Here is a 23,465-nt window from a genome sequence, read left to right as displayed (position 1 = left end):
GGCCTAAGAAAACAAGCAGGGCTTGGTTTGGGGGTGTGGAGCTCCTCCAGGTCGGGTAGTCTGGGAAGGCCTGTCTCAGGAGGTGACGTTCCAGCTGAGCCCTGAACAACAAGAAGGAGCTGGCTGTGGTGAAACTCTGGGGAGATCAACTGCAGGCAGAAGGAACAGCAGGTGCAAAGGCCCTGGGGTGGGAATGAGCTTTGTGGCTGCAGCAACAGCAGTGAGGCCAGTGTGGCTGGAGTGGACTGAAGGGAGGAGCAGCAGGGAGATGAGGTGGGAGAGGTCAGGGGAGCCAGGTCACACAGGGTCCCAGGCCCAGGCAAGGAGTTGGGGTTTTAACTGAGTGTCTTAGGACAGGAGGGTGGGGCCTGGGCGTGTAAGATGTGCTGACCCCTGAGCATCCCCAAGAGGTTTCAGAGCTGAATTGACAGACTGGAGGTTGGCAGGGGAGGTGAGTGCGACCGCAGTGGTGGCACCCGTGACCCCTGAGGCCCTCCAGGAAACAGCCCCACCCCCAGAAGGGGCTATGCAGACACACAGACTGTCAGTTTGTGTTTCAGGAGCCCCCTTACACAGTGCAGAGCCCGACCTGCTGGCCTGCCAAGCAGCAGACACAGTGCAGACTCCAGCCCTGTAGGGGCACCGCTTGCTGGGTGGCCCAGTGGAGTTCCCCAGGGTCATGGTTGCCACACATGTGCCCTGCAAGGCAGAGGAAATGAGAAGACCCTCAGCACACCAAGGCAGTGTGCGCATGCCCGTGTGTGCACGCTCAGGGGGCCCATGGCGGGGCTGGGCAGCCTGTGGACCCTGCCATGTGGCTAGAGAGCACAGGAGCCAGCAGGTCAGGGGTGGAGGGAATGAGGGGTTATGGCTCTGCATGTGGGGTGCACAGATGTGGTCCGTGCTCCCCAGACTGGTGACCGGATGATGCCTTGAGAGCCAGCTAGTGCCACTGTCTCTGGACACAGCTCCCCAGAGTCTGTGTAGGGACAGGCAGCACCCTTCAAGAGGGCTCAGAGGGCATCACGGTGGCCATTGTCTGCAGTGGGATCTTGGTGGACTCCTGCTCTGGGGGTCTAGGAAGGCAGGACCAGTTGGTGGCCTCACAGGATGGGATCAAGTGGTGCAGGAGGTCAGAGCAGCTGGACTCGGCCATAGGGGATGAAGGAAGAAAATCTAGGGCAAGGAGACTGTCTGCTGTGAGGCCTCAGCTATGGGGGTACCATCTGTGGGTGGTATGAGAGTATTTCCCAAGGTGGGATGAGAGCATAGGGCAGCTGAGTGTGGCCAGGTAGGTGTGGGATATTCAAAGTGGCCTGGGCAACTGTGAGTGTGAGGGACCTGAGAGTGATACAGGAAGGAGACTGTATCAGTCAGCTATTGCTGTGTAACAGATGACCCCAAACTCAGTGACTTATAGCAATAAGCGTTTATCACTGCTTTGGGGCCTGTGGGTCAGCTGGGCAGCTCTTCTGGTCTTATTCACCGATCAAGATCAACCCCAAGTTGGGTAGGTGGTGCTACTGATCTTGGTGGGGCTTTCTAACTTGTTTGGGGGCCGACTGGCTGTCAGCTGGTCTAGGACAGCCTCGGCTGAAATATCCAGGCTCTCTTCTGTGTGGTGTCACCGTCCGGCAGGCCAGCCTGGCTTTGTTCTTACAGTGGCTGGGCAGGGGTCCCAGAGAGCCAGTGGGAGCTGAGGACGCAAGGCCTAGGCTGCAGTTTGGCAGCATCAACTTCACCAAATCCTAGAAGCAAATCCAAGGCCAGCCCAGGTTCAAGGGCCAGGGAAACAAATTCCACCTCTTGATGGATGAGGTACAAAGCCTCCTTGCAGGAGTGGAGATTTGGGGTTCTCACGGGGACATTGAGGGACTATACTGAGTGCTATGGGGATGAAGTGTAGCTGCTGAGTTTTGTGCAGATTACCTGAGCGTGTGGCCCCAGAGTGACCCGCTGCACCCTCTTGGCCTCAAGCCGCTGTCCTCAGCTCATGCTCCCATGCCTCCCTGTGTCCCCACCTCCAGGGGAGCTCACCCACCTGCTGCCCCTCCCCCTGCCACGGCACTGCAGCCTCCGCCTGGCCTCCGAGCATTCGCGGCGTGGCCACCAGGATGACCTGGTCGTGAGCTGGGATGGCAAGGACCAGGTAGGCGTTGGGGCTGGAAGGAGACCAGGGAAGCCCACCCTGAAGCCTGAGCGGGACACTTGGGGCCCTGACCTGCCAAGGAGCCTACAGAGCCAAGAGGCTGGGCCCCGGTTCCCAAGGGACCACGGGAAGGGCGCTGGGTGGGAGGAGGGAACCTGGCTTCCAACACCACCTGAGTAATAACAGGAATACTAGTGGCTGACATGTACTGCAGACCTCTCGTGTGCCAAGCACATCAGCCTCATTTCTAGAAGATGAAATTGAAGCTCAGAGAGACCCAGGGTCTTGCCCAGAGTCACAGAGCTACTGGAAGACAAGGCTGGGATACAAACCCATGAAATGCCTCCAGCCACCACCTGTGTCACCCCCAGCCCCCTCTTTGTCATATGCTTATCCCCACCTGCTTCTCTCTAAGCCTCAATTTACTCCTCTGCAAAATGGGCTGGAGCTCTCGGAGGGCCTCCTGCAGTGCTGGGCCAGCAGCCCTCACTCCCTTGACCTTGATGAAGAAGGTTGCCTGTACTGGGTGGTGGGGAGCGGAGGTCAGCCTCTCTGGGCGAGGCTTCTGGCTCAGCCTGTCCCCTCCCCAGGTGGCGCTGTCCTCCTCTCTGCGGCTGGGGAAGGGCCAGCTGGCCGCCCGCCTGGCCCTGGCTCACCCCTTCAGCCTCTCCTGGCGGCAGGCCGAGGCCAGTGGCCTTGCTGAGAGCAGGGGCGGCAGGCAGAGCCGGCAGGTGAGTGGGGAGCATCCGCCCTGGGTGCAGGGGTCTTGGGGGTTGGTGAGCTGTGTGGCTGAGCCCATGGGTGGGGCATCTAGGACCACGTGTGGGGCAGGAGGATCCTGTTTGTTCATCAGAGACAAGGACATCTCTGAAATCAGATTCCTGAAGCTTGGAACCACGAGGGGGCCTTCATTCATTCCTTCCTTCATCGTACCTAATTAAGCACCTACTGTGTACCAGGCAGTGTTGAGGCGCAGACACAGCCCCTGCATTGATAAAGCTCACATTTTACTGGGGGAATGGTTACAAGTGTGTCTGATTCATCACTGATGCGCTCCCTCGTTTGTTTAGTCAGTCACTGCAGGGGTTTGAGCAGGGCAGCTGGACTCTGCACCTGCCTGGGAGGCTTTGGGCAGCTCCCAGCACCTCCCTAAGCCTCAGGTTTTTTCTTCTGTGAAAAGGAAGACAGGAGGCCAGTGTGTGCCAGGCAGAAAGATCAAAACCCAAGCAAATGAATGAATAACAAGTTAAGAGTGTGATAAGCACCATAAGGAAAGTACGGAGGATGCTGAGAGAGAATTGTTGGAGTGGGGGAGGGGTGTGTACTTTGGATGGGGTGGTCAGGGAGGGCTTCCTGGGGGAGAGGGCTCGTCAGCTGAGGACCCAGGGATGAGGAGGAGCCGCCTGTGATAAGCTGGAGGAGCAGCAAGTGCAAAGGCCCTGAGGTGGGACCAGGCTGGGTGCTTCAGGAAGAGCCAGAGGCAGTTAAGACCAGAACAGAGGAGGCAGTGGGGCGGGGGCAGGTGAGGGGGCAGACCATGCAGGGCCCCTCTCCTGGCTTGGGCTGCCCTGGCAAAAGAGTACAGGCTGGGTGGCTTAAACCACAGACATTTATTTCTCACATTTCTAGAGGCTAGAAGTCCAAGATCACGGTGCCAGCACCATCAGGTTCTGGTGCGAGCTCTCTTCGTGGCCTGCAGCCCTCTAACTGTGTTCTCACATGGGGGGGGGAGAGCTCTCCGGGGTCCTCCTTACAAAGACACGAATCCCATCGTGACCCCGCCCCCCAAACCTCATCGAACCCTAATCGCCTCCTGACAGCCTTACCTCCTGATGCTGTCACCCTGGGGATTAGGGCTTCAACGTGTGACTCTGCGGGGAGGCACAAACCAGTCCACAGTGGCCCCACAGACCCCAGGGAGGGACTCAGGTTGCATTTTGTCTTTGGAAATGACGAATCTAGGTGTTGAGAATGAGGAGTTTTCCATCGAAACACCTCTGGCCTCCCAGTCTGAGGGTGGCTCTGAGCGCTTACAAGCAAGAGCCGCCCGAGGAGGCAGTGTCTCCGCTTCCCCCGCCCCGCTTCATCCCCTATGGGGGTGGGCGGGGGACCACCAGCCTTCCCCCCACCCCCCCACCACACACACACATGGGCATCAGCCTCTCCCCTGCCCCACCTCTTTCCTGCGCCTGCCACTGGCCCCATCTTGCAGGTGCAGCTTGCCTGGAACAGAGGGCAGCCCACCACCTTGCGGCTCACCTGGGCCGACAGGTCCTCGGCGCACAGCACCTCCTGGGATGGTTGTGTGGCCGCCTCCCCAGGGCAGGTAGGCTCTGGCTGCCCTGCTGACAAGGCACAGGGCTTTCCCCAACTCCGGGCCCTGTGTCTCCCTGCAGTCATGTACTCCATCCTTTTCCCTGTTAGCTCCAGGACACCTGGGGCCTGGGCACCCTCAGGGCCTGTGGGGCCTTAACACAGACCCCGGGCGAGTTCAGTGAGTGGCTCGATCTGTCCTGGGACCGACGCCGGGTGCAGCAGAACCTGACGTACGAGGTGAGGCCGGGGGGTGGGGGAGGGGCTGGGTGGCCCCACCTGCTGCAGAAAGTGCCTAGCTCTGGGCCCCTAGGGTCCTGGGTGTAAGTGCTAGTTGTGCTGGGGACTCCAGGCAACTTGTTTCTCCACTGTGATCCTTGGTTTTCTCATCTGTGAAATGGGTGCAGTAATCCTTCCCTGACTGGAGTGTAGTGAGAGCTCTGGGAGGTAAGGAAAGCAAGGCGCCTAGCATGAGGCAAGCACTCGGGGAGCAGACGGGGAAGGAGCTGGTGGCCTCAGAGGGCTTCTCGGTGGGGGGAGGTAGGAGGTCAGGAGCTCAGGTTCCCAGAGGCATCAGGCTCAAGGTCTCCCCAGTATCACCACCTGCCCGGGCCATGGAGAGACGGGGACAGCTAGCCCTGGAAGTCTCTTTGCCCCTTCTGGCTCTCCTTAGGCCAAGACCCCCTCAGTCTCCCAGCAAAAATCCTGCTCGGAGTGTAAACAGCTGCTGTGGGGCTGACCGAGGCTATGATGGTGGGATTTCTGGTACCTGCTCTCCTCTCGTGAGGGTCTCCTGACTGCCACTGGCCGTGGGCACTCTCTTCTGGGATGAACCCCCATCCCACGGTGCCTTCTCCTTCCAGAGGCACCAGCCGTCCCGCCTGGACAAGATTCGTGTAGCGGCCACGCTGGAGCATGTCCTCACAGCCTCCTGCAGCACGCAGAGCTTCCAGGGAGACGTGGAGACCGACTACGCCCACTGGCTGCGCCATTCCCTGCACTTGGGGCTCTGCCACCTGCCCAGGGTGAGTCAGTCCCAGGGAAAGTCCCAGGGACCCCGGAGAGAGGAGGGTGCCCGCCCAGGGCAGGGGTGTGAGGGAACTGGGTGCCATCGTCACGGCTCTGCACAGGCCACTGGGTGACCCTGGGCAGGGCTGTCTCCTCTCTGAACATCCAGTGTTTCACCTGAAGCATGGGAGATGCAGTAGGTTCCAGCATGTAGGGTGATTGTGAGATTTAAGATGTGGCACCAGGAGAGTGCTCAACACATAAACAAAAGCTGCTGCTTTCGTCACTGTTGTTAGGGGGAGGTGTTGGGACCCCTATCCCCCCAACACTCCCTCAGGTTTGTTAGCTTGTTGGTTGGTCTTTCCTGCCTTCCTTCCACCCACCCACTTGTCTTCCCATGCATCCAAACATTCATCCATTCACCCATCTACCCACCCTCCCATCCATCCTCCCATCCATCCTCCCATCCATCCATCCATCCATCCATCCTCCCATTCTCCATATCCTCCTACCTCTCTAACCATCTTAGGGGTCACAAACTTCTCCTATAAAGGACCAGATAGTAAATATTTTAGGTCTTGCAGACTATATAGTCTCTGTTGCAGCCACTCAACTCTGCCATTATGTCATGAAAGCCAGCACAGATGACATGTAAATGAATGGGCAGGGCCATTCCCAATAAAAATCTATTTACAAGAACAAGTGGGGAGCCAGATTAGGCTCATGAGCCATAGTTTGCCAACCCCCAATCTGTTCATCCATCTAGAAACATTTGTGGGTCTTACTTATGCCAGGCTCTGTTCTAGGTGCAGGGACAAGAATGGTGAAAGGGACAGACCAGGAGCCTGCCCTCCTGGAGCTCACAGTCCAGTGGGTAGAAGACAAAACAAACAAGATGCATGATATGCAGTCAGGTGTGGTAAATGCTGTGAAGGAATGAAGCAGGAAGAGCAGACAGCGGATTGCAGGGAGCCTCACTGACGAGTGCAAACTGAAGCAGGAACAGCCAGTGCAAAGGCCCTGTGGCCAGAGCATGCTTAGAGTGTTTGAGGGATACAGGGTTGCCCTTATAGAGAGAGCAAGGAGGCGAGGTTAGGAAGGTAACATAGACCCGTAGGACTTGCCAAGGGGACCGGCTTCTTCTCCAAGTGCAATGGGAAGGCAGAGGCTTTGAGCAGGGGGACAATGTCTGATTTGCATTTTTTTAAAGGTCAGTCTGGCTGCCAAGTGGAGGAGGGGCTGTGGGCTGGGGCAGGAGTGGAGGCTGGGAGACCTGATAGGCTATTGTGACAGTCCTGGCGTGAGGGACAGTAGCCTGGACCAGGGCCTAGGGAGAGGAAGCTGTGCCCCTGCACCTCCCTGACCGCTGACACCCCAGCCTCTCGTTCCAGGCCCTCTCAGTCTCCGGGGAGCACACCCTGGGCAGCGGTGGGCTCCTGCTACACTCCAAATGCCAGCTGGGCCTTGCCCCGGACCCAGACCACGGCCTGCACGTCAGCCTGATCCTCCGCAACCACAGCAGGCCCCGGACGCCTGACTTCTCTGGGGAGCTAGAGGTAAGGTGGCTGGGGTGGGGCTGGGGCGGGGCTGCCCACCCAGTAGGAAGATACCCTGATGGCCCTCTGTCCCTCTCTGGACAGTAGGTCACCACTGCCCGGGTGGCCCTGCCATCTAGTGGCCAGTATTGGAACTGCAGACTGGGACCCTGGTGGGGACATGAGCTTAACTGTAGGTGGGGCCCCCTGGGCCTGGCCCCCACCCTGAGACAAAGCAGCTCCTCTGCTGCCCCAACATCAGCCCTTCCTGTAACCGAGAGGCAACGGCTGGACTGCCTGGGTTTGAATCCCAGCCCAACCTCTTCCCAGCTAGCAAATTGCTTCCCCTCTCTGTGCCTCAGTTTCCTCACCTGTAAAGTGGGGAACGATCATCGCACCTACCCTACCTCCCGTGGGATTAATATTGCAGGGATTAATTGTGTTAATGTGTGTAGACTGCTTAGAACAGTGCGTCATACAAAGCAGCCACTATTAGCTGCTGTTACTATTATTAACTATTATTGGCCCAGTCTTCTCCTCCCCCTCCCACCTCCCAGCAGCCCAGGGAGGTAGAAAAGGGCAGAGCTGGGTTCGGTACCTGCTCTGCTCCCACCTGGCCAAGTGATATTGGGAAGGGACCTCTTTGAGCGCCATTTCCTGACCTGTAAGTGAGGGTCAGATATATTTCACGGAGTGGTCAGTGGGGTTCCAGGCACCTTCCCCTCCACCCACACAGCATGGGAATACAGTAGGTGCTCCATCAGTGCTGCCATTCGCCCATCTCTGTGTCTCCCTGGCTGGATGACCTCGACCTTGTGACTGTCCCTCTCCAAGCCTCAGTTTTCTCTGTCAAATGGGAACAAATCCCATGTCCTTTGCAGAAACTGTTGGGAGGAAAAAGAAACAGAGTTTACACAGACCGTGCCCACAGTAGGTGCTCATGAGATGTGAGTGTTCTTCCAGCGTCCAGAGCTGGACCAGGCATTTCTGTGTCTGGAACTCACTCAGCCCCTGTTTCCGAGCGCAGGAGCTGCGGCCGTTTCAAGAGTTTTCCTTTCTGAGGTTCACCAGGGCTGACTCCTGTTTCCCCACTTGCCAGCCAGGCCGCCAGCCACTCCCGCATCTGTAATCCCAGTGCCCCACGGCTCACTTCCCCAGAATCCGAGGCCTGGGAGTGAGCCCCGTGGGGCCCCAGCCCGCGGCGGGTGGTCAGGGAGGGGCTGGCCCTCACGCTTCCATCCCGAGCTTGTGGGCGGCTGGTTCTGGGCGCCTCTTCCTTGCCCGCTCCCTGTCTGCTTGCCCCATTTTGGGGTCCGTGGTGTGGAGAGAGGCCTTTCCCAGCTTTGTTTGGTCTCTACACCAGCCCGCTGGAGAAGAGGGACAGATGTGGGAGCTCAGGCACTCACCGTGGCTTCTGGGGCCCTTGCCACTCAGTGACAGTGACTAGGAAGGACACCCCAAGTGTGGTCTGCAGATGGCCCCCCATCAGGCTCACCTTGTATGCTGTGACATCTCCTAGGAATTCCTGGGCTCCACCCCATGCACCCAGTCGGAAATCTTGGGGAAAGAGCCTCAGGAAGGTGCAAGTTTAGTGAGCACCCTGAATTGGATTCCTAGGGCTGCTCTCACAAATCAGCCCCAGCGCGATGGTTTCACATGACAGAGATGTCTTCTTTCACAGTTCTGGACGGTAGAAGGCTAAAATCAAGGTGTCAGCAGGGCCATGCTCCTTCCAGAAACTCCAGGAAAGAATCCTCCCTTGCCCCTTCCAGCTCCTGGGGGCTGCCAGCAGTGCAGGCGTTCCTTGGCTTGTTCTGCACTATTCCAGTCTGCCTCGTCTTTACATGGCCTTCTTGTAAGGACACCAGTCATTGGATTTAGGGCCCACCCCAATCCAGCGTGACCTCATTGTAACTTTATTTCATCTACAAAGAACCTATTTCCAAATCACATCACATTTACAGGTACCAAGGGTTAAAACTTCAGCAGATCTTTTTGAAGAACATAAGCCCATCACACACCTCCCACACACACACACACACACACACACACACACACACATATATTCTGATTCCTGATAAATTTTGAGAACCACCATTGTACATCTGATCTTATAGATTTTGAAACTGAGGCCCAGAGAGGGTAACACACTTATTCATGGCTGCACAGCTTGTTAGCCACAGTATCTGGACTAGAATACAGAGCAGCTGAGTTCAGCCCAGAGGTGGTCGCTCCCCTCCCTGACAATTGCTTCTCAGTCAGCCCGGCGGCCTCCCCCCCACCGCATGGCTTCCCCCAGGCTTCCTTCTCTTAAGGCCTCTGAGGCTCTTCCTGACTTTGCCCCACCCCATGCGAAATCCACCTGTCTTACGTCCCCTTCCCTCTAGGCTGGTGGCTACAAGGGCTGGGAGGGACTGCTCAGTGGCCGGCCTTTATGCCAGGTGCTACCCACAATGTCTCCTTGAACTTGTGGAGACATTTGCAGTGGTTCCCATGCAAATATGGAAAACCTCGCCTGTAGGCGGAGACACCTGGGCCCTGGGAATATAAAAATGCTGGTGTCCAGCCCCGATCAGTTAGGTCGGAATCTGGGGGTGAGGCCTGGGCAGCAGGAATTTTTAAGCCACTTGGATGCTGTGTGCCACTTGGTTAGGCCCCTGGATGTGGCACTTTCTGCAACTGGTAGGAACTCTGAGCCCTGGGGCAGGGGTGTAAGATGCGGGGGACCCAGTGCCCCTGGAGATATGGGGTGGGGTAGGCATCGCCTTTTCCCTGCGCGTTCAGCCTCAGCTTCCTCAGCCACCTCTCCCTGGGCCGGGGGCCAGCAGGGGCCAGGCCCCACTCAGACCTCTGCCCTCCGCCTCCTAGCTCCGTGGCCCCAAGGCTCAGCGACTTGGCCTGCTGGGCCGGGTCTCCACCTCAGCGTCTCGAAGCTTGGTCCAGCTGGAGGGAAATATGGACGAGGACGAGAAAGTGAGGGTGTCGGTGTCCCGGGTCCCGACCTGCCTCCAGGCTTTGGTGGCCCACAGGGAAGGTGATTGGAAGCACCGGTGTGGCTCGGTGGCCGGGGCAGGGCCCCAGCTTGGCCCAAGAGAGGACAGAGATCGGGGTCTGAGAGCTCAGAAGTCAAAGGAAACCCTGGTAGGACCTCGTGGCGCGCCCGGCTTGGAGGTGATGATGAACTCCCTGTGGCCACCTGTGATGCCAGGAGAGGCTGGGACGGGATGGGGTCGGGGGGAGTCTGGACCCAAGGTGCGTATGGGATGGGGAGGAAACCAGGCTTCGGGGAGTCCAGAGGTGGATTTAGGCAGCTCAGTTCGAGGCCCTCAAATCCTAGGGCCTTTGAGACTCTGCCCGTGGGCAGTGGGAACTACAGAAGCTGTGGAGAGCGGGAGGAGTGGGCCGCTGGGAGGCAGATGGACGAGGCCTGGTGCAACAGCAGGTCCCTTCCTGGCCCCAGGGAGCCAAGAGGAGAGCCTGGTGCTGCGGGCGTGTGCCCACAGGCAGGTGGCAGAGGTGGAGGCCCTGCTCCAGGACCATGGGCAGCCCGTCCAGCCCCTGGGATACCTGACCCTGCAAGCTGCCAACCAGAGCCTCCGCTTGGCCGCACACGGCTGCCAGGCGACCCTGCTGGGCCACATGGAGGTGAGAGGGCCGGGCAGTGGGGGCGGGGTTGCTGTTCCTACCACCCCCCAGCCCCCACCCCACCCTGCCCGGGCAGAGGCCAGAGGACCGGGGTCCCTGAGTCCAGCAGTGCCAGGGAAAGCAGAGGCAGACTGCCCGCAGCATGGCAAACACATCCCTGGGCCCCGCTGCTGGCACCGAGAGCTTCCTATCCACTTCGTTCCCACGAGGCCCAGACCGGCCCTCTGTGTCTGCAGTCCAGGGTGGCTGCGCTAGGGTCCCAGGTGCAAGCCCGGCTGGAGGAGAAGATCCACGGCTTGGACGCCTACGTGAGACGGTTCCAGCGCCTGGTGGGTAGAGGGCGCTGGGGTGTCGGGGGCGCCCTTGGAGAATGGAAGGGAGTGCGGGGCTGTGTGGGGTCACCCCTCTGGCCTGCCCTGGGCCCCCCTCGTGGACACGAGGGTCTTCTGGAGCTTTCTGTACCCCAGACCCTCACGTCGGTCCTGGCCCCACTCCCCTGACCAGGTGCAGCCAGCAGGCACCCTGGACGGCGTGGCGGGCCCCCTTCTGCAGCTGTGCCGGGGGGGGCTGGGGGCCGTGCGGGAGAGTGGCCGGGCGGTGGCCGCGCTGTGGGACCAGAGCCAGGGCAGGCAGGCGCTGACGCACCACGTGCCACTCTACCTGGAGAGGCTGCAGGCGGGGCTGGAGCAGCTGCGGAATGAGCTGGAACGTGAGTGCAGGAGAGAGGGTGCAACCCTGCGCCCAAACCCACGCCTGATCCCAGGGCCCTGGACCCCAGGCCCCTCACACGTGGCCCCGGGCACTGGTTCCGTCAGAAAAGCCACCTAGTTTCCAGAGGGCCTGCAGCCCAACTTCGTTTAGACCCTCTGCCTTGTTTCTCATGGACCCATACCCTTCAGACTTCTGGAACAGTGTCCATTCTTGTCGGTCTTCAAACTCATCTCCCTCATGCCCGCTGCCTTATTTCCTCTGGGACTGCTGCCCAAGTTTCTTCAGGCCCCGCCTGATTTCTTTTGGGTGTACAGCTTTTTTTCTATTAGGCCCACTGCCGCAGATCCCAGAGCCTATTTTCTGGTTCCAGGGTGAGCACCAGTGAGGCCGTGGGGGTCGAGAAGGCTGCTGTCCTGTGAGCCTTCCTGATGGTGCTGGGACCCTCCGGCCTCTCCCCGGTCCAGGAGCGCCAGGGCTGACAGCTGGCCCGGCGGGGAGCCCCGGGACCCTGCCCAGCACCAGGGCGGCTGTCTCTGACTGGCTGGTGCTCGGGCCAGACTGGCCATTAAATGTCCTCTCACCCCTGCTTGTGTCCCTGTGTCAGAATCCCAGGGCCACCCGGGCCTCGGTGATTCCCTAGGACTCACGGCTCTCAGCACGTAGTCACACCCTTAGGTATGATGTGCTACAGGGACAGGATACAGAGCCAGGTGGTGGCGGGACGGGTGCAGGGGAGGTTCTAGGGAGACCAAGCACGAGCCTGCAGAATCCTCTCCCAGGAGGGGCGCACGGGATGCCCTCAACTCCCCCAGCTCTGAATTATGACAACACGTGTCAGACGCTGTCTGCCAGGGGAGCTCGTTAGAGACCCTGCATCCAGGCTTCTGATGAGGGGCTGGTCACGTAGGAGCCTCTGCCTGGCACAGGCCGACATCCCAGACTCACGGAACTCACGGAAGGAAGAGGGTGTTGAGCATAAACCGTGTGGTCTGTGCAGCCCAGGCCCAGTGAGGCCCTCTCATCAGGTCTGAGAATGGTGGGAACCCCCCCAAAATCCAGCCAGGGGCCGACCTTGTGAACAGGCCTTGCAGATGGGCAGTCTCAGGCCTGCCGGGCTAACTCTTTTCCAGTCTCTAGTGCCGCCACCTCATTCCAGGTGACAGGCCCTATTTCTTTCCTGGAGGCCCGGGTCGTCGGGGGGGCTGGTTTTCCTGTGTGAGCCTGGGATGCGGGCAGGGGCATCTCACCTGCCACCAAGACTGGGAGGCCTCACGGCAGGCAGTGGCTGCCTCTGCAGGGCCCCTGGCCACACTGAAGGACGCCTACTTGGAGGTGACAGTGCGGCCCCTGGACGACGTGTGGCGGGAGCGGGCCGAGGAGGCCGTGCGGCAGCTGCAGGCCTGGGTGTCCGGGACGCCGGGGACCTGGGGGTCCGGGCCTGTCGCGGCAGCGCTGGAGGCCACGAGGGGCGCCCTGGAGCTGGTGAGGTGGGGCGAGGGGGCAGGAGGTGACCCTACAGGCTGGGATGGCCCTGACAGCTCTCACCGCCCCAACCTGCTCCAGGCCGCCCACCAGGTGCTGTCTTGGGCCGAAGCTGTGTTCTCACGGGCACTGAAGCAGCTCTGCAAACCCTTGTTGGACCTGTACAGCTACTCGGCTAGGTGACTTGTCCCCTCTGCTATCCTGCCCCACGCCAGGCACACCCTCCATCTCCGCTCCCCTGACAGCCCTGCCACGGAGACATTTTCAGTCCCACTTTACAGATGCAGCTACTGAGGTTTCTTCTTCATTCCACAGATATTTTACGAGCACTCTCTCTGAGCAGGTGCTGTTTTAGGTGCTGCAGATGCAGCAGTGAGCGAGACAGATCCTGGCCCTCACAAAGGCAACAGCTAACCAGGGAGATGGTCACTGAACACAGTGACCAGGTTATCTACCCCTGTGGGCAGCACACCTTCCTGTAAAGGGCCTGAGAGTGATTGTTCAGGCTTTGTAGCCAGATGGTCTCTCATGCAGCCTTCGTTTTTTGTTTTTAAGAATCCTTTAAACATGTAAAAGCCATTCTTAGCTTGCAGGCTGTCCAAAAGCAGGACACGGGTTGGATTTGGCCATGGACCATAGTCTACCGACCTCTGAGGCTACTGTGTTAGGTGCCAAGTGCTACAGAAAGAAAAAAAAAAAAAAAAGGCAGGACATGTGAGTTGATGGGGGTGTTTTATTATTTTTTCAAGTAATCTTTTTATTTATTTGTTGGTTTGTTTATTTTGGCCACGGGGCACGCGGGATCTCAGTTCCCTGGCCAGGGATCCAACCCGTGCCCCCTGCAGTGGAAGCACAGAGTCTTAACCACTGGACCACCAGGGAAATCCCCAATAGGGGCATTTTAAAGAGTGAGGCCATGGTTGGCTTCAGTGAGAAGGTAGCATTTGAACAAGGGCTTGAAAGGTGAGAATACAAGTGCATTCTCATATAGTTCTGGAGGTCAGAAATTCAAAATGAATGTCAGCGTCCTCCTAGAGGCTCGGGGGAGAATCCTCCCCTTCCCTTTTCCAGCTTCTACAGGCTGCCTGCTTTCCTTGGCTCATGGCCCCTGCCTCCATCTTCGAAGCCAGAAGTGCTGCATCTTCTCCCCTCTGACTGTGGTCCTTATACCTTCTCTCTAACCCGCCTGCCTCTCTTATAAGGTCCATTGTGACTCCATTGGCCACCTGCATAATCCGTTTCAAAATCTTTAGTGTAGTCACACCTGCAAAGTCCCTTTGGCCACCTAAAGTAACACAGTCACAGGTTCCAGGGACTTGGGCGTCTTTGAGGCCCTTGTTCAGCCTTCTGCAATGGGAGTGGGTGGTCAGGAGCTCCTTTCCGACTTGCCGAGTTTGAGGCGCCATCTGGACACACCCCAGAGGCAGCTAACTTTCTGAGCCCTGGGCCGTAGAGCAGTTTGGAGTTTTGGGAGAAGTCCCTGGCCCTAAAGGAGCAGCAGAGCCAGCCTCGGGGGACTGGGTGGAGGAGCCCCGTCCCCACAGCAGGAGGCCTCGCCAGGGTGCATATATTCAGGCTCCTGGCAGGAGATCAGACGCCTGCGTCCTTAAACTAGGACAGTGTGTCTACCACCAGCCTCCACCTCCCCAAATAAAGCCCGTTCCCTCCCTAAGAGGCTGATGCTCTGGGGAGGTCAGCTTACGCCAGGCCCCTACATGGCCGTCCTGCAGCTGCAGAAAGTGAGGCTCCAACAGGCACGGCTCCCAGCTCCTCTGTGCTCCCTCCAGGGACCGCTCGGTGGTGGTGACGCTGCCCACGCTGCCTGCAGGGGATGAGCCCCTGGACGTGGCCCGGGTGACCAGCCACCTGGTGGAGGAGACGCTGCTGCGGCCGCTCCGAGAGCTGTACGGGACCAGCGTGCTGGCCGAGTACCACCGGCTCAAGCGCCGCCTGCTGGGGGCCCCCTCTGGATGTGAGTCCTGCACCGCCCTCCTCCCCGGGACCCCCTCTGCCCTTTGGGACGTGGGAGCAGGACCTGGCAGGGCCAGATGGACAGTGGGACCATCCCCCAGTAGCACAGGGAAGACTTAGTATTCATAGTGCTGGGTCCATCGGCTCCCAGGCTGATTCTAGAGGTTACTGGGCTTCCCAAGGTCAAGCAGGACAAGGGCTTGGCTGCAGATCCAGGCTTTTGTCCAAAAGCCTGGAGCCCAGCACAGAGGCGTGGCGAGCGGCTGAGGGCCAGGCCAGCTCCCTCCGGGCGGGCTCTGCCGGAGAAGCACCAGGCAGACCTCCAGCTGCAGCCGGAAGGCCGCTAATTGAGTCCAGACTGTCTGTCGGGCAAGGCCTGGAGCCACGGGCAGTGTCGGGACCAGATGTCGCTCCGGGGACTCTGGGAGCTTGGAGCCCCGGGGAGTTTACGTCTGCTCCCAGAAGTGTGATCTGGCGCGTCTTCTCACCTCTCCGTCACCTGGAGGGGGTAACGTGGCTCACCTCTGTGGTAATGAGCATGTCTTTGGTGCCCGGGAGGGTCTCAGGTCGGTAGGAAAGCTTGGCAAGGACTGGTGTGTAGCGTGGGGTCTTGTGATCACACAGGTGGGAACACGGAGGCTCAGGCAGGGGGTAGACCCCCAGAGTCAGGGGTACTTGTCCGCTAGGCACCAAGGTGACTGGGTTCCACATGTGCGACCTGGGGCTGGCCTGTGACCTTCAGCTCTGACCCCTGACAAAGGGCTCACAGTACCCTCCTCGTGAGGCCATCACGGCCAGCAGCTGCCAGGTACCTGGCCCGGGCGTGCATTCAACAGGTGGCGGCTTCACTTACCCGCCCCCACCCAAGTCTCTGCTCCGTGGCAGAACTGCCCCCTCTCAGGCCATCTGCTCACAGTGAAGAGGGCAGTGCCTGGCCCACGTGGCACCTCCTTCCTGTTGGATGGAGCCTTTGGCCATAACTTTTTTTTTTTTTTTAATATAGTGAACTTTTCTGCAGTAGCTTCATTGAGGTATAATCCACCTGCCACGCAGGTCACCCCCCCTTTTTTTTTTTGAACTGTGGTTATAATTTAACAAATTCTAACCTTCAGTCAAGGGTAACAAGAAATGACAGACAAATGGAAAAATACAATTTGTATTCACCTTTATAAATAAAATGAGGTGCTTAGTTCCATTTAGAGGCAAAGGCATGGAACCTGGTGTAATTTTTTTTTTTTTTAATTCAAGTATAGTTAATTTACAATGTTGTGTTAATTTCTGCTGTACAGCAAAGTAACTCAATTATACACATATATACATTTTTAAATATTCTCTTTCCATTATGGTTTATCATAGGATACTGAATATAGTTCCCTGTGCTGTACAGTAGGACCTTATTGTTTATCCACTCTATATATAATAGCTGACATCTGCTAACCCTAACCTCCCACTCCATCCCTCCCCCAAACCCCTCCCCCTGGGCAACCACAAGTTTATTCTCTATGTCTGTTAGTCTGTTTCTGTTTCATAGGTAGGCTCATTTGTGTCATTTTTAAATTTTTTTTATTTTTTAAGCTCTTTGTCGGAGTATAATTGCTTTACACTGTTGTGCCAGTTTCTGATGTACAACAAAGTGAATCAGCTCTCTTTATACATATATGTCCATATCCCCTTGTGTCATATTTTTTAACTTTATTTTTTATTTGCCACACCCCACAGCATGTGGGATCTTAGTTCACTGACCAGGGACCAAACCCATGCCCCCTGCATTGGAAGTCTGGAGTCTTAACCACTGGACCACCAGGGAAGTCCCTGTGTCATATTTTAGATTCCACATACAAGTGACATCATATGGTATTTGTCTTTCTCTTTCTGGCTTACTTTCACTTAGTACGATAATCTCCAGTTGCATCCATCTTGCTGCAAATGGCATCATTTCATACTTTTTTATGGCTGAGTAGTATTCCATTGTATATGTGTACCACATCTTCTTTATACATTCATCTGTTGTGGACATTTAGGTTGTTTCCATGTCTCAGCTATTGTAACTAATGCTGCCATGAACGTAGGGGTGCATGTATCTTTTTGAATAAGACTTTTCTCCAGATGTACGCCCAGGAGTGAAATTGCTGGATCATATGGTAATTCTATTGTTAGTTTTCCGAAGAACCTCCGTACCGTTTTCCACAGTGGGTGAACCAACTTACATTCCCACCAGCAGTGCACGAGGCTTGTGTTTTCTCCATATGCTCTCCAGCATTTGTTATTTGTAGACTTTTTAATGATGCCCATGCTGACTGGTGTGAAGTGGTACCTCATTGTAGTTTTGATTTGCATTTCTCTAATAATTAGTGATGTTGGGCATCTTTTCATGTGCTTATTGGCTATTTGCATTTCTTTGGAGAAATGTTTATTTAGGTCCTCTGCCCATTTTTCAGTTGGGTTGTTTGTTTTTTTGATATTGAGCTGTATGAAATATTAGTGTATTTTGGAAATTAAGCCCTGCTTGGTCTCATTGTTTGCAAATATTTTCTCCCAGTCTGTAGCTTGTCTTTTTGCTTTGTTTATGATTTCCTTTGCTGTGCAAAAGCTTGTAAGTCTGATTAGGTGCCATTTGTTTATTTTCATTTTTATTTCTGTTGCCTTGGGAGACCACAGATCGCCCATTTAAAGTGTCCGATCCAGTGGCTGGTGTGCATCCATCACCACGGTCACTACAGAACCTTCCTCACTCTGAAAAGCCACCCTGCACCCCCTGCATCCCTTCGCTCTCTGGGTCCCCATCCCCCAGCTATACCCCCAGTCCACTTGCTGTCTCTGTGGATTGGCCTGTTCTGGACCCTGTGTATGAATGGAAGCGTGTGACACGTGCCCTTTTAGATAGGCTCTTCACTCAGCGGAAAGTTTCTGAGGATCAGCAGTGTTGGAGCATGCATCACACCTCAGTTCCTTTTTATTGCCGACTTGGCTGCAGACCATTCACCTTGGGGAGCCCCTAGAGCTCACGTCGTCTTGAAGCCTGGGGTTCCTGGGGACAGACCCCACTCCCCACGTGGGCTGCCCAGGAGGACACAGGCCAGGGAGCAGGCTCTGGACACACTGGGCTGACCCGTGGGCTCAGGGCCCCCACTGCAGCGGGCACCGCTCACCCTGCCTCTTCTCCGCAGACCACGCCATGGTGGCTGGGGCCAGGCACGTGGTGACCTTCGACAGCCTGGTGTGGGGCATTGGTGCCCGCTGCGGCAGCCTGCTGCTGGCCAAGGACTTCGCTCACGACACGTTCTCGCTGACACTAAACCAGGCGGGCTCAGGGCTCACATCCCTGACCGTGGAGCTGAACCACACTACCCTCGTCTTCTACCCCAGCCTGAAGGTGAGCAGGGGTGGGGGGCGTGTAAGCGGGTCGCCCAGACACTTTCCTGCCTCCTGACACGTCCACACACCTACCTGTCCCCGTGGAGCCTGTCACCTGTCCTGCTCAGCCCCTGTCCGGTCCGCAGACCTACAGGCTGTACAACTCCTCCCTGCCCGGGGAGAGCTGTCTGGACCTGGATCTGCCTCCTGCCAAGACCAGGAGGGACACCGTCCCCAGGATCGAGCTGACGAGTGAGGACGGCGTCTCTGTTGCCTGTGACGTCCACACCGGCCTCTGCAGCCTGGCTCTGAGCGTCTGGCAGCATGGTGGGTCCGGGGCCCCGTAGGCGGCCTCCACGCCAGCGCCATCAGCTCCCAGGGCTGAGACTGGCAGACCCCAGCGGGCAGCACTCTGAGTCCTTGGGCTTCTGATGCGCCTCGGGGCTCACAACCTGAGCAGGTATCAGAACAGCCCAGAGCTGGAAGAGGGTCAAAGGCCACCTCTCCTGGCTTTGATCACGTCCAGCTCTGGGACGGCCCCTATTCCAGGGGGGATGCAGCCCCGCTGGTTGACTGTCACCCTGACACACACACGGTCCGCTCCTTCTCACGCGGTCCTCCCATGGTTGTCCCCTGGGACACATGACCTGACCCAGGTTAATTTACTGGCCGCTGCTCCCCTTGATCTGGTTGGGCGGCCGCAGGAACACCCACGAAGAGCTTGCATCCCGGCCACTCAGGACAGGGCTGGTGGATGGGGGAGGACCCAGGGAGGGGAACAAATGCTTTCCTCAGTCTTTTTTCTCCTTTCCCTCTGGTGAAGGTCCAGAGCCAGGGCCGGTGTTAGGCGGGGTCAGGTGTGGAGGGCACAGGGTCTGGCCGTGCCCCCCCCACCCCTGGCCAGCAGGCTCACATGGCCTGTCCTACCTTCCCTGCCCCACAGGCCTGTCCGCCGGCCTTCTGGGCACCAACGACAACGAGGCAGGCAATGAGCTGATGCTGCCGGACGGCACAGTGGCCAGCAGCCTGGAGGAGTTCTCCCCCGCCTGGCAGGTGAGCCGGCTGTGTCCTCCCTCGGGGCTGGGCGTTATCACTAGGATGCTGTGGCTGTGGGTGGAAAGGAAACAGGTGTGACCCGGGTGCGCCCTGGAGAGGGAAGCGTCCGTGAAGACTGGCCGTGGACCTGGGGAGGCTGGGGCTCCATCTCTGAGGCCTGCATGCTCCACATCTACTGGGAACCTCTCAGGCCAAGGGGGTGGTCGTCCCCTCCTGAGGCTGCGGCCCCCGGTGGAGCTGCCTGGGAGAAAGAAGGTCCAGGCAGGAGGCCTGAGTCTCAGGTTCGTCCCCCCAGGTGGGTGGTGACTGCAGGGCCATGGAGAAGACTCAGCCGGCATGCCCAGGACAGAGCCCCACCTGCCGGGCTTTCTTCCAGGACCCCCGCTCCAGGCTGGGGAACTGCTTCCGGGTGGTGAGTGTGTGGCTGCGGAGGCCACTCAGCAGGTGGACTGTGGGACAGCGGCCCAGGCCCTGATCCGGCCTGCACCCCTCCTCTGTGCTCCTCCCCAGGGGGCGGCGGGCACGGACACTGACTGTGGGTGCTGGCTTTCAGGTGGACCCCACACCCTTCCTCCGCCTGTGCATCCAGGACACCTGTGGCACCCAGGATCTCCAGCCTGCCTGCAACTTGGCGGCCGCCTACATCCACCTGTGTGCCCGGGGCTTCGTGTCCCTGGACCCTCCTCCACAGTGCGGTAAGCACTCTGACCCCTGCCTGGTTGACCGCTGCCTTCTGTCCTGGAGGGAAAACCAGTTCCTCTCCCTTAGCTCCCACCAAGGGGACAGGCACTCAGTTGTCATACAATGAGCTAAGCATCAAAGCAAAGTTACCTTATTAAGAAAGAGAAAAAGGGAGTTCTCTGGCAGTCCAGTGGTTAGGACTCTGTGCTTTCACTGCCATGGCCTGGGTTCAATGCCTGATTGGGGACCTAAGATCCCACAAGCCGCACGGCACGGCCAAAAAATAGAGACCCCCACAACCTCCCCACCCCCATGCCAGGTCTAGCGAGCCCTGTGACCTCCAGCACAGGAGACAAGAGCTCGGGGAGGTCAGGCAGCTGTGAAGTCAGCTGCTGAAAACTTAGAACCACAGACTCGCAGTTAGGGGATGTAAATGTACACACCCTACAAGGTCTGGGAAGCCCTGGGCACACCTGCAACCAGCGTCGTGCACGATTCCCAGGGCTCAAGCCCCACTACCCAGACACGGAAGTCGGCAACTGCAGCAAACCACAGGACCCCTGATAAAAGCACAATTATTTATGACACTCATAAAAGAACAGTAAGGCAGGCTTCATTGGGGGTCTGTAGTGATAGATGTAGGGACCACTGCAGTAGGGGGAGAATGATTGGGTTCAACTCTTAATACAACAAGGAAATGTGGGAATTTATAGTCCAGGAGTGGGGCAGGGTGGGGGGTCAGTGGATGAAAAATTACTAAGAGGAAAGATCAGGGGTGGGGGAGATTCTGGCTAATCTCACCTAACAGGATTCTTGCTGAAGGCAGGCCAGGGGGACCAGACATCACCTGGTGAGGACCCCTATTCAGATGGCGAGGTGATCAGCCATGGGGGATCCTGATAAAGGGACTTACCTGCTAAAACTGGACAATTCAGAGATGACCACAGAAGCCAAAAAGGGCCTAGTTGAGAAGAGTTCAGAGGAGCCTGAATAGAGTTTGCTCAAGGAGAAAGTCTTTCTCCAAGACTTCTGGATGCCAGATTTAAAGCTTATTAAAGATGAGCACAACTCAGAAACTAATTTCTAGAAATGAAAAAATATTCACTGAAATTTAAAACTCAACAGCAAAAGAGAAAATTAACTGGAAAATATAAAAGGAGGATGAAATAATGAGAATTTCAGAATGGGAAAGATCTCCTTGGATTCAAGAAGTACCCTGTGTCCCAAATACTAAAAATAAACCTTTACCAAGACACATCGGAGTGGAACTGCAGAAAAACCCAAGCAAAGGTCCTCAAAGCCACCAAAAGGGATGGAAAAGAGGTGCTTTTTCAAGGAACAAGTAACCGTTCTCCTACCAGCAATGACAGAAGACAGTGAAATAAGTCTTTACAGCATTAAGAGAAAATAATTGTCAACTTAGATTTTATGTCCAGTTCAGCTATTATTTAAGATTAAAGATGAAACACCTTTAGCACTGACCTACCTAACAGTGTCTTTAGTGAGCGGTCCATGAATGGAAAAGGGACACGAAGCCGTACACATTCATTCACATGCCATTTGTGGCTGCTTTTGTCCTACAACGTGGAGTGTTCGTGATCCAGACTATCCAGTCACAAAGCCTAAAATATTTACTATCGAGCCCTTTACAGAAAAAGTTGTCTGATCCCTGGTATAAACTAAAAAAGCAGAAGGAAGAAATCAAAGGGAAATGAATGCACTAGGAAGAAATGAACAATGGAATGAATGGATCAAGAGAGAAAAAGGGCACACAAACAGTACTAGGCATGAATAAGGAGCCAAAATTACACATTTCAAAAAGTCACTCAAACACTAAATATATGCAGTTTATTGTATGTCAACTGTATCTCAAGAAAAGTTCTTAAAAAACAAACAAAAAGTCACTCAACTTCGATGATAAATTTTAAAACATAGGTTAAAGTACTTCCCAGAAAAATACAATCTGCCTAAAACTGATTGGAGAAGGAATATTAAACCTAAAGCATCTCATAGCTATTAAATCATCTGAATCTATAGGCTGAAATGTACCTCTGAAAGACAACAGGTGTAGCTTAGTGAATAGTTATTAGACGTGACAACAAAAGCCTGATTCATAAAAGAAAAAAGTCAGTAAGTTGGACTTCATCAAAATTGTTTGCTGTTCCCTGTTAAAAGGATGAAAGGACAAAGTACAGCCTGTGAGAAAATATTTGCAAACCACACACCTGACAAAGAACTCTCAAAATTTAACAGTCAAAAAAACAATCTACATAGAAAATGGGCAAAACACATGGAGGCATTTCACCCAAGAGGAGGTATGGATGGAAAATAAGCACCTGAAAAGATATTCAACAGTACCAGCCAGTAGGGAAATTAGATAACACTACACACCTATCACAACAATTAAAACGAAAAACAGTGAAAACACCAGATGCTGACAAGAATGTAGAGAAACAAGTTCTCTCATATATTGCTGGTGGGCATGTAAAATGGTACAGCTGCTGCAGAAAAAAAGCTAAACATACTCTCTGTGATCCAGCAATTGCATTCCTGGATATTTATCCCAGAGAAATTAAAACAAGTGTTCACAGAAAAACCTGTGCTTGATTATTCATAGCACTGTTACTAGTAGTAGCCAAAAACTTGAGACAACCAAAATAGCCTACATTCAGTACATGGATAAACAAATTTTGGTATATCCATACCCCTGGAATACTACTCAGCAACAGAAGGGAACAAACATTGATACAGGCAACAACTTGGATGGATCTCAAAAGCATGAGTGAAAGAAGCCAAATTCAAATGTTAAATGCTGTATGATTCTATTTATATAAGAGTCTCAAAACTACAAATGATAAAGGTGGAGAACAAATTAGTAGCTACTGGGAGGAGGAGTGGGTATGACTACAACAGGGTAGAAAAAGGGAGGTGTTTGTGGTAATGGAACAGTTCTGTATTTTGATGGTGGTGGTGGCCACATGAATCCACACCTGTGACAAAATGTCATAAAACTGTACACACACACATTCTACCAATGTCAAGGTCTGGGTTTTGATACTGTACTATAATTATGGAAGATTTAGCCATTGGGGGAAATGGATGAAATATATACAGGACATCTCTGTACTATCTTTGAACTACCTGCAATTCTGTAATTATTTTAAAGTAAAAAGTCTTTAAAATTAAATATAAAACACAAGGCTTAGAGTTTTATAGACAAGTTGTAATAATTTACCATAACTGTTCCACCTTCCTCTGCCCAACTCATTTTAATGAAGTTAGTGTTATCTTATGGGAGATGAAAACCCAAGGACATTACAAGAGGAAAGTTAGAAGCCCAACTGCAAACTTGAATGCAGATGTTACTAATATGTTAGTGAGTGAAATCTAAAAATGTGTTGAGACAAAAGCTAAGAAAATATCATGACCAATTGGCAGTAATCTCTGGAACCCAAGGGTGGTATTTAAGAACAATGTACTAAAGTAGGCAATTTATTAATTCAGAACAGTCCTTCTGGTGGGATATTTAATAATGTTGGACAAGATAGAGAAAATGGTGT

At 55.3% G+C, this 23,465-nt stretch overlaps 1 protein-coding gene across 1 annotated transcript in view; it reads left to right on the top strand.

The window, feature by feature from the left end:
• Positions 1 to 23,465, top strand: part of LOC130861610 (uncharacterized) — a 169,693-nt gene that overhangs the window by 135,271 nt on the left and 10,957 nt on the right. The window contains exons 48-65 of the mRNA XM_057750656.1: positions 2,028 to 2,149; positions 2,740 to 2,880; positions 4,362 to 4,475; positions 4,574 to 4,702; positions 5,326 to 5,487; positions 6,862 to 7,026; positions 9,874 to 10,039; positions 10,466 to 10,650; positions 10,887 to 10,979; positions 11,155 to 11,359; positions 12,659 to 12,843; positions 12,925 to 13,022; positions 14,631 to 14,815; positions 17,982 to 18,187; positions 18,315 to 18,495; positions 19,112 to 19,221; positions 19,520 to 19,636; positions 19,778 to 19,919. Of these exons, the coding sequence (XP_057606639.1) occupies positions 2,028 to 2,149; positions 2,740 to 2,880; positions 4,362 to 4,475; positions 4,574 to 4,702; positions 5,326 to 5,487; positions 6,862 to 7,026; positions 9,874 to 10,039; positions 10,466 to 10,650; positions 10,887 to 10,979; positions 11,155 to 11,359; positions 12,659 to 12,843; positions 12,925 to 13,022; positions 14,631 to 14,815; positions 17,982 to 18,187; positions 18,315 to 18,495; positions 19,112 to 19,221; positions 19,520 to 19,636; positions 19,778 to 19,919 (2,706 nt within the window). The remainder of the gene's footprint in view (positions 1 to 2,027; positions 2,150 to 2,739; positions 2,881 to 4,361; positions 4,476 to 4,573; positions 4,703 to 5,325; positions 5,488 to 6,861; positions 7,027 to 9,873; positions 10,040 to 10,465; positions 10,651 to 10,886; positions 10,980 to 11,154; positions 11,360 to 12,658; positions 12,844 to 12,924; positions 13,023 to 14,630; positions 14,816 to 17,981; positions 18,188 to 18,314; positions 18,496 to 19,111; positions 19,222 to 19,519; positions 19,637 to 19,777; positions 19,920 to 23,465) is intronic.

This window comes from Hippopotamus amphibius, chromosome 9, assembly GCF_030028045.1.
Source record: "Hippopotamus amphibius kiboko isolate mHipAmp2 chromosome 9, mHipAmp2.hap2, whole genome shotgun sequence".
NCBI lineage: Eukaryota > Metazoa > Chordata > Mammalia > Artiodactyla > Hippopotamidae > Hippopotamus > Hippopotamus amphibius.
Note: the sequence above shows the minus strand (reverse complement) of the source record. Positions and strands in the feature narration are given on the sequence as shown.